The sequence below is a fragment of the Bombus bifarius genome, unplaced genomic scaffold, assembly GCF_011952205.1.
Source record: "Bombus bifarius isolate JDL3187 unplaced genomic scaffold, Bbif_JDL3187 scf7180000008422, whole genome shotgun sequence".
Classification (NCBI taxonomy): Eukaryota; Metazoa; Arthropoda; class Insecta; order Hymenoptera; family Apidae; genus Bombus; species Bombus bifarius.
The window spans coordinates 62,377-78,153 of NW_022884652.1; the positions used below are offsets into that span (position 1 = coordinate 62,377).

At 29.2% G+C, this 15,777-nt stretch overlaps 4 protein-coding genes across 14 annotated transcripts; 1 reads left to right on the plus strand and 3 right to left on the minus strand.

Annotated features, from left to right (window-relative positions):
- Positions 1-1,985: 1,985 nt before the first annotated feature.
- Positions 1,986-5,133, minus strand: LOC117212980 (SHC-transforming protein 1). 4 transcript variants are annotated; one of them, XM_033458163.1, is made up of 11 exons: positions 4,881-5,133; positions 4,363-4,470; positions 4,200-4,270; positions 4,022-4,082; positions 3,781-3,954; positions 3,521-3,684; positions 3,196-3,434; positions 2,968-3,117; positions 2,776-2,903; positions 2,601-2,711; positions 1,986-2,522 (listed from the first exon to the last, which is right to left on the minus strand). In XM_033458163.1, the coding sequence occupies exons 2-11, from the start codon at positions 4,459-4,461 to the stop codon at positions 2,388-2,390; spliced, it is 1,332 nt and encodes a 443-aa protein (XP_033314054.1). In that variant the 5' UTR covers positions 4,462-4,470; positions 4,881-5,133; the 3' UTR covers positions 1,986-2,387. The 4 variants fall into 4 exon arrangements, with proteins under 4 accessions (XP_033314054.1, XP_033314052.1, XP_033314055.1 ...); XM_033458161.1 differs by having other exon boundaries at positions 4,363-4,490; XM_033458164.1 differs by lacking the exon at positions 4,881-5,133 and adding an exon at positions 4,668-4,874.
- Positions 5,134-5,471: 338 nt separating this feature from the next.
- LOC117212976 (crossover junction endonuclease MUS81) lies at positions 5,472-12,277 on the plus strand. Of its 4 annotated transcripts, none has more exons than XM_033458149.1 (9): positions 5,472-6,461; positions 6,542-6,647; positions 6,736-6,856; positions 6,942-7,367; positions 7,437-7,653; positions 7,731-7,943; positions 8,035-8,148; positions 8,218-8,356; positions 12,182-12,277. In XM_033458149.1, the coding sequence occupies exons 1-9, from the start codon at positions 6,096-6,098 to the stop codon at positions 12,247-12,249; spliced, it is 1,770 nt and encodes a 589-aa protein (XP_033314040.1). In that variant the 5' UTR covers positions 5,472-6,095; the 3' UTR covers positions 12,250-12,277. The 4 variants fall into 4 exon arrangements, with proteins under 4 accessions (XP_033314040.1, XP_033314042.1, XP_033314041.1 ...); XM_033458150.1 differs by lacking the exon at positions 12,182-12,277 and adding an exon at positions 8,674-8,997 and having other exon boundaries at positions 5,473-6,461; XM_033458151.1 differs by lacking the exon at positions 12,182-12,277 and having other exon boundaries at positions 8,199-8,333.
- Positions 8,809-12,264, minus strand: LOC117212977 (odorant receptor 9a-like). 5 transcript variants are annotated; one of them, XM_033458155.1, is made up of 11 exons: positions 12,155-12,264; positions 11,641-12,085; positions 10,817-10,986; positions 10,560-10,685; positions 10,382-10,499; positions 10,139-10,292; positions 9,789-9,905; positions 9,598-9,688; positions 9,253-9,389; positions 9,053-9,185; positions 8,809-8,969 (listed from the first exon to the last, which is right to left on the minus strand). In XM_033458155.1, exons 3-11 carry the CDS (start codon positions 10,847-10,849, stop codon positions 8,916-8,918), a joined length of 963 nt encoding a protein of 320 aa, XP_033314046.1. In that variant the 5' UTR covers positions 10,850-10,986; positions 11,641-12,085; positions 12,155-12,264; the 3' UTR covers positions 8,809-8,915. The 5 variants fall into 5 exon arrangements, with proteins under 5 accessions (XP_033314046.1, XP_033314044.1, XP_033314048.1 ...); XM_033458153.1 differs by having other exon boundaries at positions 10,028-10,292; XM_033458157.1 differs by lacking the exon at positions 9,789-9,905.
- Positions 12,278-13,502: 1,225 nt separating the features above from the next.
- Positions 13,503-15,607, minus strand: LOC117212971. Its single transcript, XM_033458140.1, has 8 exons — positions 15,326-15,607; positions 15,027-15,152; positions 14,827-14,944; positions 14,458-14,722; positions 14,136-14,252; positions 13,956-14,046; positions 13,743-13,879; positions 13,503-13,662 (listed from the first exon to the last, which is right to left on the minus strand). The coding sequence occupies exons 1-8, from the start codon at positions 15,461-15,463 to the stop codon at positions 13,503-13,505; spliced, it is 1,152 nt and encodes a 383-aa protein (XP_033314031.1). The 5' UTR covers positions 15,464-15,607.
- Between the last annotated feature and the right edge of the window lie 170 nt (positions 15,608-15,777).

A 15,777-nucleotide genomic window follows, 5' to 3' on the forward strand; every position in this document is an offset into this window, starting at 1 on the left:
AAACCATTCGTTAATTCCTCATTTGTTTAATTAAAAATTCCTAAACACGAACAAAGTGCTTTAGCATTCCCCAGGTAATAACCCAGCCTGAAATTCCCCCAGTTCTTGAACAGCACTAGTGCACGATTAATCACACAACTATAACATAATAGGTCTCGACCTTGACATGCGCTAGGGAAAACCGTCCAAAAATTGAGTCGTGACTTGTTGTGAAAAGTTCTGAAGACAACAAAGTTCGCGTTCTTGCGAGACAGACAGAGATGAGAAGAGTGTCTCTATTCTTGTCTGAGACATTCATAGCATGTTACACATGGGCCAAACGAGAACCTTCTTGTCTTCCATGTTGATTTTTCATAACTAATCACGACTCAATTTTCGAATCGTTTTCCTTAGGTTTCGGTATAGTTCCCTAATTTCCTAGTTTCAATCGTGATCAATCGTGCATCATATTTATTTTCTTATTGTATTTCTGTCTAGAGCATAAAGCTTATATCAGAGATGAGTAAACTAATTCTGTTTATACGAATGAAATGGAAGGCGTATATACCAAGCATAGACAAATGCTAATTATTTAGATTATGAGACACTACACTATTCTTGATTTTCACATATGTGGTTAAGAATATGATTAAGCATAAAAAACAAGAAAACATTTCTTTCTACACAAAGTTACGTATTTGAATTAGAGTTAGGATCAGTCATAAGCTATATAAAATTTTTATATGAATATTTATTTTATATCATTATTATATCTCTGAAAGAGCTAGAAAATAATAATATACGTATATACTTACACATACATGCATGTATCGAAATTTTTAAGCAAAAATATAAATATTAGTGATTATTCACTAATATTTTCACAAATATTTAAATTTGTTGTGTATATACGATATTATTCTCAAAGAAACTATATAAGCAATAAATTATCAGATACGATTTAATGTTATAGTCTTGTAACGTATAATCAATAATTCATATTGTATGTACTATTATCATATATATCTATTTTAAAATCATGGAAGGTAAAAATATTAAATATTATAATTTGTATATTTTAATACTAAAAACATTACAATATAGGCCATATTTAAGCGCAATAAATATTTTAATATATGCATAATATAAAAGTGCAAACGCGAGGTCCTTCGCAGGACTCAGTTCAAATATTTCTGCAAATAAATATGCAGAATACAAAATTCACTTTGATTATTATATATTTAGATAAAATATAAATATACAATTCTCTATTAAAATTGGGATTACAAATGAAAATTACCTCACAAATATGGAATCAAAATGTTATACTATCAGGATATTACAAAATTTGTAAATATATATATATATATATATATATATATATATATATATATATTTCTATGCACATAACTATTTTGCGAGTTTTATAACATGAAATGACTAAAATTACAAAACATTTTTTTATGAAAGCCATAATCTATATGGTAAAGTTATATATAAAATTAAAAATGTATAGTTTTATTGTATTCAGTAGTCGGTACCAAATCTCCACTAAAAAATTAAATTGTGGCACACTTTGAGGTGTAGTAATGGCATATGTAAGATACTATTTTGAGTCTTACACAAAAATTGAATTAATTAGATGTAAATTGAGTAAAAAAACTATATTTGATTTAATATTGAGTTATATCAAATAATTGATTTTAGTCAATTTAAAAAAATCTTTGTCTAATATTTAACAGATGTAACATTGATATATTTTAAGTTGAAAGTTATCTTTTAATATTCGTCAATATCATTTAATGTTATCTTTTTATATATTTTAAGTTGAATATTTAATGAAAAGAGAAATTCATATAGTTTTGCAACTATAAACTTATAAGTATTTGTAAACAATTAAAGATACGTATGTTATGTTCATATTTAATGGAAGTATACTGGTACTATTTAAAAATTATGTATGAAACAGTATCTCAAAAATTCAATTTAATAAATTAAAAAAGGAATACTGTAAATACTACCATTTTTTATACATATACCTCTTTTTACAAAAAAATTGATACATAAAAATACTTTGATAAAATCTTTTACACACTAATCATCATAATTTAACATCTAATAATAACTTCTTTAATTTTGAGTATGATTCAACACCTCTCTGCACGGTGATATTACTAATAATTATAGGATTATATTTCGTGAAATATTAAGTCTTTCTTTTGATAAGAATAGAACGTAAAATTAGGATAAACCCTCTCCTCTTTCAAAGAAAAGTATTCATGGCATGAAATTTTTGCTATGAAAAGCATATTCAGTATCGAATTTTTTTAGTAAATACTAGTGAGATTGATCGATACCAAATGTGAATCTCATTCGTTACTTTGTGCACTATTATAAGTTTGTAAAAATCAATTATTTGCACGTCTGGGGATTGGATACCGAAGTACTAAAACACTGTCTGCTGATATAATTGGTAACACATTGTCACAATGATGATTTACTAAATGGCTAACGCTATCGAAAACGCGGTCTTTTGTGCGAACCTGGAATTATAATAAATCATAAATTTGCCTTTTTAATGTATGTAGATTTCTTCCAATGTTATGTTCTAAAATACTTACTACGCCTTCCGGATCAATTAACAGTAAATGTTTAGGAGTACCATTGTTCATACCAGTAAGGACATATTGTCCAGGCGAGCCTTGAGATTCTCGAACCAAAAAGTCACCATCCTGTCAAATATGTTATATTGAAAATATACACAACTTATATATAAATATTAATGGCAATACTTACCCTCGTTAACATTGATTCTGCTTCAGCACGACTAACACTACCATGGAACCATATCTCTTGTTTTAATTGTTGCTTTTGAGAATGGGGGCTTAATCTATTCAAATCTGATATCGCAGAACTAAATGGCTCTATAAAATTATATTATGTTATATACTGGAATTTTAAATGCTATATCAACATTAAATTACTTACGCATATCAAACACATCAAAAAGTGATGTTTGGTCACGATGACTTTCTCTTGTAGCTGCTATGACACTGTCATTTACATAGTTATGTTCAGGAGGAATATTGAAATTCGTTGATGTTCCATCAGAATTCAAGTCAATTAAGTTATCACTTTCTACAATAACAGAAATGAAGTTAGTTTTCGTTATTAAATGAAATTACGAATTATAATAAAATTTTAAAGGAATGTTACCTGGCCATTGTTGATGATGTCTATCAGAATTTATGGAAAATGTGTCATGTAAAGCAGAATTTTGTACATTGCTACGTGACACATGATTTTGAGTAGAATGATGATGTTTTAAATTAGGTAGTGTTGATGCCGAAATTGGTAATGGTGGAACTGGTGGAGGGCCAATATCAGGTGGTACTTTCCCTGGTAAATCATTATAATAATCTCTATCTGCTTCTCGCATGCCATTTAACATAGGGCTGTATTATAAAAAAGATATATATTAAATAACATATTAAAGATTAATTTTATAATAAATAAAATTTGTTTTAATATCTATAATTACTGTAATGAAGCTGGTTTTGTAAGAAATTCTTTAAATCGTAATTCAAAAGCTTGTCCAATAGTAGATATGACATCTTGTGCAAGTCCTCCTCCACACTCTAATACATAACAAGCACGCCATTCTTGCATATTTTTAGCAACATATGCTACAAAGTCTAATATTTCCTATAAAAAAAAATATATTAACCAGTTCATATGTCTGGCAATTATTGTATAATACAAATGGTAATAAAAACTAATATTTCATAACATATAATTTACCGTATCTCCACCTGAAGCAAAAGATATACGTGGCATTTCATGTTTGGCAATAGTATGTCCAGTCTCTATGTTAGTCAAAGCTAAGCTACAGCTACTAATAGTTAAATTTATCGTAGCACCTGTATGCTCCATGCGAGGTTTATCTGCTATTGCTCTTAACACTTTCCTATCCACCTTCAAATATAAATTATTATAAATGTAAAGCTGCAATTATAAAAGTAAAAATTAATAATATACATACCCTTCTCTTTTTATCTGCAGATTTTAAACCAGCTGCTTCACAAACTCTGTTTATACATTCTCTAAAAAAAATTTGTTCATAATATATTAAGAACATACATTTACACTTTTAGTGTTTCTTTACATGTAAAATAAATTCTACATATAAATGTGTTTTAAAAATTTATTAAAAAGCTTACTTGGCAACACATGATCTTGTTTCAAAATCTAAGCTTTTCATAGATGTGTATACTTCAAGACATCCTATATACTGAAAATCATATAATATAATAATTAAACACTTATAATTTGTAAAAAATTATTTTAATGCTACATATTGATAATAGAAAAATAGAAACTTACTTTAACAGTATAGGTAATTCCTTCTTTGCTCACTAAATGATCAGGGTGTAACCATCCTCTGGCTGGTTTACTTATAAAACTACTACCTCCAGTTGCCATTTCTAAATTCTACGCACATAAGTATACAACTACAACATAAGCATTTTAAATATTATACAAAATATAAAATTTTGTACAATAAGATAAGAAAAAAATATCATTTAGAATGTTTTGTAGGCATATTATGTTTGTAATTTTTGTTCAAACTTGAAACTAATAATCATTCATTTTTCCAATTAAATATGTATAAATACAGTATCGCTTACAATGTCTTTGACACTTTGTAATTATAGTTATGATGGTAAGTCGACAATGATTATTACATAATGCAGACAACGTTACTTGACATTATACTTCAATTGAAATACATTTCTGGCAGTGACAACCGAATGCGAATAACTAAGATATTCCGTAAATTGTGAACAAGAAAATTTCGATTAACACACAAATACATGATTTATCAGGAAATGAGATCATACCTCGCAGACGGTTACTGGAATCACACGTCTACGATACAATTATACTCATTTGGTACACTAATCATTTCATAGAAATTTTTTTCGGTCACTATATAAAATGTAGTACTATAATAAATTCGTATTGGTCTGCATTTTCTGCTACACCCAAGTTAGGAGACACATTTATTATCTTGTAGAAAATTCCATAAATGCCAAACAAAAATTATCGACAATTTATTATGTTCCCTTTATCACCGACTGAACCAGTATGCTTTGTCTATTTTAAAATGCATATTTAGTATACCATGATTTGTAATCAATTTTCGTATTACACATTTCACACTATGTACAACACAACTTTTCTATTATTCATTATTAAAAGATAAAAGCATATTAAAATAAATTGTATTCAAATATAAATAATTTATTAATATTGCTCCATCGGTAATAATTTTATTTTACGAAAAAGAGAATTAAATATATATTAATTTTTATACAAAAGAGATCAAAAATACATATTTATACTACACATATAAATTTTACTTATTTTTGGTTAGTTAGTAATATAAATTAATATATATGAATTATATTTATGATATTTTATATAATTCTATATGAATTAATATTTTCTTAAGATGTCTAGTAATATTGAAATTTTTGTATCACTACTGCGATCATATAAAGAGGTTTCGACACTCGCTAGAGAAAACCGTTCGAAAATTGAGTCGTGTCTAGTTGTGAAAAATCATCATGGAAGCTCAATAAAATCCAAGTTCTTGTAAGACAGACAGACTTCTTGTCTTCCATGCTGATTTTTCATAGGTAGTCATACTCGATTTTCCTTAAACTTCAGTATTATATGAGTGTCAAGAGTCAAGAATTTTTTAGAAGATCATGATTAATACTGTCAGAAATGTCAGAGCTACCTTGACTTAACATCCTATATTGTGTGAATCTGCCCTTAAGAAAATTTCTTAAGAATAATTTTAAAATGTTCATTGTTTAATGTATTTATTCATATGTTTATAAAAGTAATGATTTTCCATTTAAAAGAGGATATGTATATAAATATATGTATAGATCGTGAAGATTTGAAGTTCTACACTTAAAATTGATATACATACAGATTTCAACCTTAAAAATATTTTGTGTTTGGTTGAAGTATTAATTTCATAATTTATTAAACTTAATAACATACATGATATAATCTTTTGCATACCGTGATATAAAAATACTATGAAAAGAATAAAACTTAAGCCTAAAAATCCAAACCCACTATTTGAGCTCTGGTTAGAAGAATGGAGAAAAGAGGCTGCATCGAGAAATTCCGACTTGCAATATCATTTTTCGAAAGCACTCGCTGCATTAAAAAAATATCCCTTGCCGTTAAAATCTGGGAAGGATTGTATAATATTGCAACACTTTGGCACAAAATTATGCTCCATGTTAGATAGAAAACTCAAAGAATATAAAGTTCAAAATAATGACTCGGTAAGTGTGAAGAATGTTTGCAAGCACTGCAGTTTTAATGAACAACCTGTATTTAAAAGCAAACGCAGATCACAACAAATTATTGTGGACGCAGATTTCGTACCTGAAAGAGTAAATATATTTATATATTTCTTATATACAGATGTAATAACATATCAAAGAAATAAACTTAATAAATATATTGTTTCAAGACAGAACTAACAACATTTGACGACTTAAATTTATCATCTTGGAATGTAGAAAATTATGCTGCCTTATTGATATTATATAAGAAAACACTAGACTCATGTTATTTAGGTATATTTCAAAGAATATTTTTTATTTTTGTGTAAGTGTATTCTATTATTAAATTATTATATCACTAATGAATACTATAATTTATTAGGATATACTACAGAAACAGATCTACTATTGGAAATGAAACAGTTGTGTGGGCATGGAGCAAAGACTTCAGTCTTAGATTTGTTTGAAAGTGGATTAATTTCTATGATAGGTAGACCAATTAGGTAATAATATTTATTAATAACAATTTTTAAAATTATATGTGAATTTGACATTTCTGTAGTATTAAATGTAGTATAACTTGTATAGGTATAATCTTACAGAGCATGGTATAAGTATTTCAAAGAAGATATGTGAAATTACAACTACTGATGTAATATCATTAAATTCTTTTGAAGTATTAAATAAAATTCAAAACTCATTAAAACCATTGATTACACAAAAGTCTAAGTTAATAAAAGATTCAGCCGATCTTAATAATAGGAATGAGGAAACTATTACTATTGAAAATCACTGCCAACAACCTGATGAGAATTTTGAAAAACGAAAATCGAAGGAAAATATTGTCTACCCAAAAAGAGTGCAAGAAAAAATGAAAGAAGTAAAAGATATGAATCATGTACATAATTTAGAAAATAATGAAACAGATTTTACAGATGATTTTCAAAGAAACTATTATTTAGAATCAAGAAATTTTGATATAATATTATTAGTAGATACACAAGAGACTGCTGGGTATGTTTACATTTTGTTAAATTATAATGTTAAAATTTTATCATGTATCTGTAAATAATTTTCATATAGTGGTAGGACAGAACCTCAACATGATGCTACTATCACAGGACTAACAGAGTTTGGTGTATCATTTGAGATACGTCATTTAAAAGTTGGTGATTTTGCATGGATTGCTAGGTGTAGAAAAAATAAAAATAATGAACTAATCTTACCCTTTATAGTAGAAAGGAAACGAATAGATGATTTAAGTGCAAGTATTACAGATGGAAGATTTCATGAACAAAAGGTATATATATGACATATGTATACATAATTCATATTTATATATTTTTATATGGTTAAATAGAATATTATTTTATATAGTTTAGATTAAAGCAATCTGGAATTACAAATCTTATGTACATAATTGAAGATTATGAGAAGGGTCAAAGATTGACAATACCACATTCATCATTGATGCAAGCTTCCATTAATACTTTGATACAAGATGGTTTCTCTGTAAAATATACTAAGAATCATAAAGATTCTATGTTTTATTTGTCATCATTAACTAGAATTTTAATAAAAATGTTCAAAGTACGTAATCTTTTTACAACAAATTTTTATATTTTTGTGTAGTTATGTAATTTAGTTTAAATCGTATTTTATAGCAAATCTATTTTTCTAGGAAAAAAACCTGATAGGTTGTAAAAAAGAAGTTATTACACGAACAAATATTTCAAATAATACCTGTAGTCTCATGGTATTTGAAGAATTTAATAAAGCAGCTTCTAAACAAAAGGTATTTAAGCTATTTATCACTGATCATTGATTTAATGTTTACATTTTTAGGTGTTAATACATTTTTTAGGTTTTTAAAGTAAATCAAATGTTTGTCCGCCAACTACTACAGTTAAAAGGAATGTCCATAGATAAAGCTTTAGCAATTGTAGAACATTATCCAACTCCCCGATTATTAGTTGAAGCTTTTCAGAAGTCTGGTTGCAATGGTGAGTTATTATTAGCTGCTATTGAATTTGGTGATAAAAAACGTCTTATAGGATCAGTAATTAGTAAAACAATTTATCAATTGTATATGAAGAAAGATCTAAACTGATAACTGAAATTTTATACGAATAAAGACATAAATGAATATTATATGTACAAAAAAATGAACAAAATTTTATACAATAATAATATAGAGAATATTCATACTCTTTGTAAAACCTTTTATTATATATATGGTATTGGGCTCATGATCACTACTAGTTATTATTTCAAAATATTTAGCAATAATACCCCAATGAGTACATGCCACAAATTTCAGAATAACAGCATCAGTGACAAATTGATAAAAAATTTTATTGAACCAGTATATAACAATTTATTGACGTACTTGGTAAAGTACTTGGTAAAGTATATCATTTTATTTCAATAATTTATGCCTTTCTTCCATTCAGAATAGTCATAATCATATAACATTGACATAACTCTTAGAAAATGTAAGATTGGGTTGTCATTAAACCATAAAATTACTAGAAACGAATATTTTCGAGTAGGTACGAACGATTATTCTCTCAGTGACAAGAACATGGTGAAATACGACATACAAGCTTTAACAGTCTTGAAATTAAAGAATTATTATTACTAACATCCGCTTAAATTATTATAACATGATACTTTTATTAATTTCCATTATTACGTACTATTCCAAAACTTTCAATGTTCATCTCGTATATCCCCGCTGCTGTCAATATACACGGTTTGTTGGACCTCACTTGCATTAGGTAAAATACCTTTTGAGCTTTTGTCGGTATTTTATACCAATCCGAGTCATATCTGCCCCGAAATCCATAAGTTTAGACTATTTGCGGCTTTCTGTATTTTATATGCGTTGAAAACTTACATTTTATTAGCCAATTCTACACTTTGATCCAGTAATGTTTGCCCTGGTAGACTAAACATGTACAAATGAAATTGTTCTGCTATGAGGTAGACAATAGCCCTGATGGCTTCTGCCGGTCGGTCCAAGAACACAATTACCTAGAAGGTAAAAGCATCGGTTTCGTTCTTTCTCAATACTTATTCGACTCAGGATGTTCCTCCTAATTCAAACTTTTATGAAGAGAATTAAAAAAACATGGTAGTTACATAAAAAATTGTTTTACATATGTCAACATTTGTATTTTCAAGAAATGCAGAAAAAATGAACAATCTAGTAATTTCTAAGGTGTATAAAAGATGTTCTTACTTCAACAGCTGTTACGCTGAGAATGATTGCATTCAACACCATCGTAATCAAGTACAAATTCCGGCAACATTTCTCGAGGACGTCATAAAGTCTTAAAATATGACAAATGAACCAAAATCAGTTCAAGTTGTATTAATTTCTTATCGATTATTAGTTTACTATTAACTAGTCGGACTTAAAACTATACAGACTGAAGACATTTATAGTGCATCATCACGCATTCTTTGAAAGCATCGTATCCAATGTTGCGTATGTTAGTACCATTTTTCTCGACAAAATTATTTTCTGCAGTTTTCTGAATCTGGGATCTGTACATGTGAATAATTGAAGTCCAAATAAGTAAACATATATAAATGAAGTATACTCTTTACCGCGTAATACAATTTTTGCATTGTTTTAACAGAATTTTTATTTAAACCATTGTATTTACCCACATACTGCAAATAATCCGCAAGCGTGATAAATAATAGTAATGTATAACGAATCTACCGAGATTATCGTTACCACGATAATAATCGCACAAAGAGATAAATGCACATACACGATGTAGAAGTGTTCTTCGTTATCTAGGACACCATAGTGAACTTGAAATACATTATTTCGTTGTCGGGTTTCGTTTAATGGTATAATAATATCTAGGACGGGATTATATAATGGAAGGGACAGAAATATTACGAGAGCTATTAATAACGTTCCTGGAAGAATTATTTTTAATTAAAAATTATTTTTATATCCAACACTTGTTGTGGAAGTATATAATAAAAATCATAAGATGACCACTTACTTCTGTACAGACATGCAAGTTTATAGCCGTGTTTGGTAAATTTATCTAGCATTTGTAATTCATTTTTTGATTCCAGTAATTTCCAATCTTCTTCCAGGGAATTAAATAATTTTCTAAACTAATGATATCTTGATTATTATGACTTTGTATGTGAAGGAGATATTAAATACATACGTACCAGCGTTTTGTTGGAATAGATGTTTAGTATTTTTGCAACACTGATAAGTACTGTAAGTATGTGCGGTAAATTCAGGATGACGTTATCGAAATCTTTGTTACGTATGGCATCGTATAGCTGCATAGACTATGGAATCGTGAATCCCAATCATGTAATAATATTACCTGATTACTTACTCTGCTATTTATTTATTTTTCATTATATTCATCGATTAATAATAATAATCATGAAAACGACATAGCATACGTTCCTCTTACCGTTGGACCAAAGAAGCTTATAAAACCGCACATTATTGCAATTACTATAATATTACTGGTACGATCTTCCTGATACGGATTTATCCCACAAATTGACAGATACTGTTTAAGCGGCTTATGGTAGCTAATATCGAACACATTAAAATCTTGCTTGTTGTTTGCCTGAAACACTGAACATTGCCGTTTAAACTAACAATCCAAGTCTTTTATTGAAAAATGTGACTCAACGTTGAATTTGATATCGTAATGTAAAATATGGTAGATTGAAGAAGAAAAAGAGAAAATGATATGATATGCTAAAATAAGAAATTTATTTCGACATCTATTTTTTGGTATTTGAAACATTTATAGTCAGTGAATTATAACATCGAGTTACCGCAATAATCATAATTTGATATCAAATTTTTGTCCAAATTTGTACCTTTATGGACACAAGTAATGAAATGGAACTTATATAGAGATTCGCTTTACCGATTAAAATTAATATATTTTGGTATATTATATTATGAGAAATCTATGAAATTTTGCATTTTTAAATTTCGTATAATTGCAAAAGAATCCACAGTCAGCAACAATATAGAATATATTCAGTTTTCTCTTACTATTTAAATTTCTTAGATCTGTCTAATACAGTCGACTTATTAGCAAACGAGGCGGCGAAAGTGATTTAACAAAGTTGTATGAAGTATGAAGTATGAAAGTTGTTCTTTATATTGTACACCGAGAAATTGAAATGGATCCCACGGATGCACTTATATCCCTTCACCCGATGTCTGTGAAAGCATGTAATTTTTACCATCGAATTAGTTTGACGGTTTGCTTACCGGCAAGTATGCATTATAGCACAATGTTGGGTAGCACGACATCGAATAATAACCATGTCGTAGATGTGAAAATAATAGGCCATCGGTTGCTGGAATGTCAATCATTTGCGTTGGGAATTGAAAACCTGTGGTTACCCTGAAATATCGACCTCACTGGTTGTGACACAACCTTAGTCGATGACGATCGGCGATAGCAGCAGGTTTTCAATCAATTTATTCCTCGAAAATTCTTTGGTGGTTAATATGTTACGAGCAAGAAGCATGCATATGTGTGCGATCGACATTGCAGTGACACCCAATTACTTGTTGCGTTGTATATTTGTAACACATCGTCCAAAGTTTTATACGCATATTATATTAATCAATAAGCTGCTATATAGTGTATTCGGCTACAGGTATAAAAATATTTAAGGGGCGATACTTGAAGTTAAAATATGATGAAAATCTAGAATAAAAAGATTGTGTTTTCGGTTTCCTTTTTTAGTTATTGAGAATTAAATATTATCCAAAATACCTCTGTGCCGAGCAACCTTCTTTACAGGAACGAAAGTAGGTGAGTCTAAGCAGCGGGGTACACAGGGTTCCTTAAATCGAACGATAGATGGATAGCAGCTTATCTCGTACAGGCCGTAGGGAAGAAGATTATAACATTCGAAAACGTAATTCATTATGCCTACTAAGTAAAATCCATATATAAAATCCAGCATATTGAAAATCTGTATATGTATATTGGCGAAATGATATCTTACGCGAACAATAGTTATGAAACTGTGGCGGCACTCGACAGCAAATACCACCGGAAGATAACTAGTGTCGGACAACGGCAGCGCAGTGGTTAGCGCCTTAGGTTACGAACGTTCGGGACCCAGGTTCAAATCCCCGGCGACCGGAGTCCGATTTTTCTTTCCACGATTCTTAAATGAGAAGAAAATAGAGCAGTATCTGTCCCAGCAGCGACATCTACAGCCAGCAACTACAACTATCACGGCCTCAAAACTAACTACTAATCTTGTTAAAATGCTTGGTAACAACGTAATTTTAGTAGAAATATAATAAAAGAACCAAACTCAGATCTAGTTATATTAATTTCTTATTGATTATTAGTTTAGAAGAGATCTATAATGCAACATCACATATTCTTTAAACTCTTCGTACCCAATGCTCTTAATGTTAGCGTCATTTCTTTTCGGCAGAATTATTTTCTGCAATTGAGATCTGTATACGCCAATAATTGAAACCCAAATAAATGGACATTCATGAAAGAAATATGTATGCCTTGTACCATGTGATATTATTTTTGCACAGTTTTGATACAATTCCTATAGGAATTATTATATTTACCCATTTATTTGTTTAGGAATTATTAAGCAATACTTCAGCGAAATGAAATTTTGCACAAATAATTATTATAGAAGAGTTTAAATAACCTTATATGGAGAAATAAAGAAGCCAAAATGATTCCTTCAGGAAGTCTTACAAAAGATGGCGAAATGTCCATCTCATTTTCAAGATATTATCATTAGCTTATAAAAATGATTAAGTAACAGTGATTTACATTATTAAGATAGATCAATCTATGTTTAAAAATATTTAAAAATATTCTGTGAAAGATATAGTTTAATAATTTTATTTACATCGATAACGTTGTTTAAACTATTCAACATTAACAATGCATAGTGACTATTTATCTTATTATCCTCATTGTAGGTCCATCCAGGTATAAAATGCAATGAATATGAGTAAATGTCTATGAGTCAACTCATCCTCTCAGTGACATTAACATCGTGAAGTATGACATACATGTTTTGAAAGTCTTAAAAGAGAAATGACGTAAGTACCTACTAGTTAATAATATAAAGTAACTATAACTGTCCCATAATATTACATACAATTGCAAAATTTTCCATATTCATTTCGTACAATCCACCTGCCGTTAATGTACACAGTTTTTTACTCCGTATTTGCATCATGAGAAGCATTTTTTGAATTTTTACTGGTATTTTATACCAGGTGGACCCATATCTGTTTTGATACGAGTAATAAATTATATTTTTTTCTACGATTGAATATTTGCATTTTATACGATTGCACTAGATACATACATATTATTTGCTAAATCAGAACAATGATCCAGAAGTACCTGCCCAGGCAGACTGATCACAAACAAATGAAATTGTTCAGCTCCAAGAAATATGCCGGTTCTAATTGCTTCCGCCGGTCTTTCTAAGTTAGCGACTGTCTGAAAGATACAAACTTTCAATTAGGAAAATGCTTCCAGAATTTTCATTCGTTCTTAATTATTAGATTCTCTTTACTTGAACAGCTGTCATGCTTATACCCATCATATTTAATCCAACTTGAAGCAAATAACTACTTCGACTGTTTTCATTTAGAATATTGTAAAACCTCAAAATATAACGAAAAAAGCACATTAATTGCGATCAATAATCATCTCGCACCGTATTGTATTTTATCGTCATTTAATAAATACAAACTCGATCGCTTTATCGTGAGTGATCACACAATTTTTTATCTGTTCGTACGTGTAAGTCTCCGTCATAGCTTCTGTAGAGAATATGATTGAACTACTAGTTGCTTTATGGACTTGATGCCTATATTTTGAATATAATTATAAAAAATGAAATCTTATTAGTTTTATCTTCTTATTCTTATTAGTACAAAAAGAGACATATGGTTATTGATCCTTAAAAGCTATCATCAAAGAATATCACGTCTATGTTATCAAGGGGGAAATTTCACGCATGATAGCCTTTACGGATTAACGCGACCTTATGCTTTTTGCAGTATCATATTTACCCACACACCGCAAATAATCCACTACTGTGATGGATTATAAGGATATATAACGAATCTACGGTAACTATTATCATCACAACAATAACAGATCCCCATGCAAGCTGTAAATATATGTAAAAGAAGTACTCTTCATGATCAAAAAATATGTAATTAACTCTAAATAATTGTTGTCGCGGTCGAGTTTCATTTAATGGAAGGACGACATCCAGAATAGGAAAAAGTAATGGAACCAGCAAGAACAGTACCATGAAGATCAATAAAGTATCTGAAATGATCACAATTGATCGCTTATGTTCAAAATATTAATAGAACAAATCCTTTATACACATAGAAGCACTGTAATTGAAAAATTAAGACATGATAACCTACTTCGGTACAGTTGTGCCATTTTGCTGCCTTGAATGGTGACATCCTCCAGAACGCGTAAATCATCGGTTAACTTCAATTCCTTCCATTGTTTCCTCACAAATTCGAACAATTTTCTAAACTATGATATAACATGTATTTTTACGACTTTATAATATGTTTTCATTCCCAAAGCTTAATCGGGTAACAATAAATTCACGTACATTTTCTCTGTTGAAGTGGACATTTAATATTTTAACGATACTAGTTATAGCTGCGATTAAATGCGGCATACACTCGATCACTCCGTCCATATCCTTGTCATATAAGGATCTATATACTTCTAATAACTAGTGATTGTAGGTTCCAATTGTCAATAACGTTATCTGGTTATTTACTTTCTTGCGAGGAATTTATTCAACTAAGTTTTCTCATTTCGATTATAATACATTTTATAGAAATGTATCTCTATAAATAAAGAATACATTTCTATAAAATGTACTATACGATATGTTTCCCTTACCGTTGGAACGAGAATGCCTGTGATACTAGTCACCATTATAGTCACAATAATACTTCTGAATATATCTCTCTGGCGTGGATCTTGTCCTACAATTTGCAAATATTTCTCGAGCATTTTATAGTAAGGAATGTCGAACATATCGGTAGACTGTGTTCTGACTTTCTGAAATGCTGAATGTTCTAAGTTTAAATTAATTTCATGAAAGAATTATCCCCGGCTAGTTTACTTTAAGTACTATAAAAATTATATATTGACAAAGAACTATTTTAATTATTTATAATTTATATTGCATTTGAGTCATTCAGAAGACAGGTACTGATCCAACCGCACTTTTTATTAATTTTTAAATTTCATTAGACATGCACACGATTAATATTCAATTCTCCAGAAACAAATTTGCTTCCATAAATTTTTCTTATCGTAAGAAGGTGACGTAAATGATGGTAAATTCT

Bases quoted from the DNA above. Each gene is read 5' to 3' on its own strand.
- LOC117212980 (XM_033458163.1), bottom strand. From the start codon at position 4,461: ATGGCAACTGGAGGTAGTAGTTTTATAAGTAAACCAGCCAGAGGATGG. The intron at 3,685-3,780 runs GTAAATTATATG...TTTTTTTTATAG, and splicing joins TTGCTTCAGGTGGAGATACG to GAAATATTAGACTTTGTAGC. The intron at 3,118-3,195 runs GTAACATTCCTT...CTGTTATTGTAG, and splicing joins ACATCATCAACAATGGCCAG to AAAGTGATAACTTAATTGAC.
- LOC117212976 (XM_033458148.1), top strand. From the start codon at position 6,096: ATGAAAAGAATAAAACTTAAGCCTAAAAATCCAAACCCACTATTTGAG. The intron at 7,654-7,730 runs GTATATATATGA...TATTTTATATAG, and splicing joins GAAGATTTCATGAACAAAAG to TTTAGATTAAAGCAATCTGG. The intron at 7,944-8,034 runs GTACGTAATCTT...CTATTTTTCTAG, and splicing joins TTTTAATAAAAATGTTCAAA to GAAAAAAACCTGATAGGTTG.
- LOC117212977 (XM_033458153.1), bottom strand. From the start codon at position 10,849: ATGTGCGGTTTTATAAGCTTCTTTGGTCCAACG. The intron at 10,500-10,559 runs GTACGTATGTAT...AGATATCATTAG, and splicing joins TCTATTCCAACAAAACGCTG to TTTAGAAAATTATTTAATTC. The intron at 9,186-9,252 runs GTAAGTTTTCAA...ATTTCGGGGCAG, and splicing joins GTAGAATTGGCTAATAAAAT to ATATGACTCGGATTGGTATA.
- LOC117212971 (XM_033458140.1), bottom strand. From the start codon at position 15,463: ATGTTCGACATTCCTTACTATAAAATGCTCGAGAAATATTTGCAAATT. The intron at 14,945-15,026 runs GTACGTGAATTT...GTTATATCATAG, and splicing joins TCCACTTCAACAGAGAAAAT to TTTAGAAAATTGTTCGAATT. The intron at 14,047-14,135 runs GTTTGTATTTAT...TTATATTTTGAG, and splicing joins ACTCACGATAAAGCGATCGA to GTTTTACAATATTCTAAATG.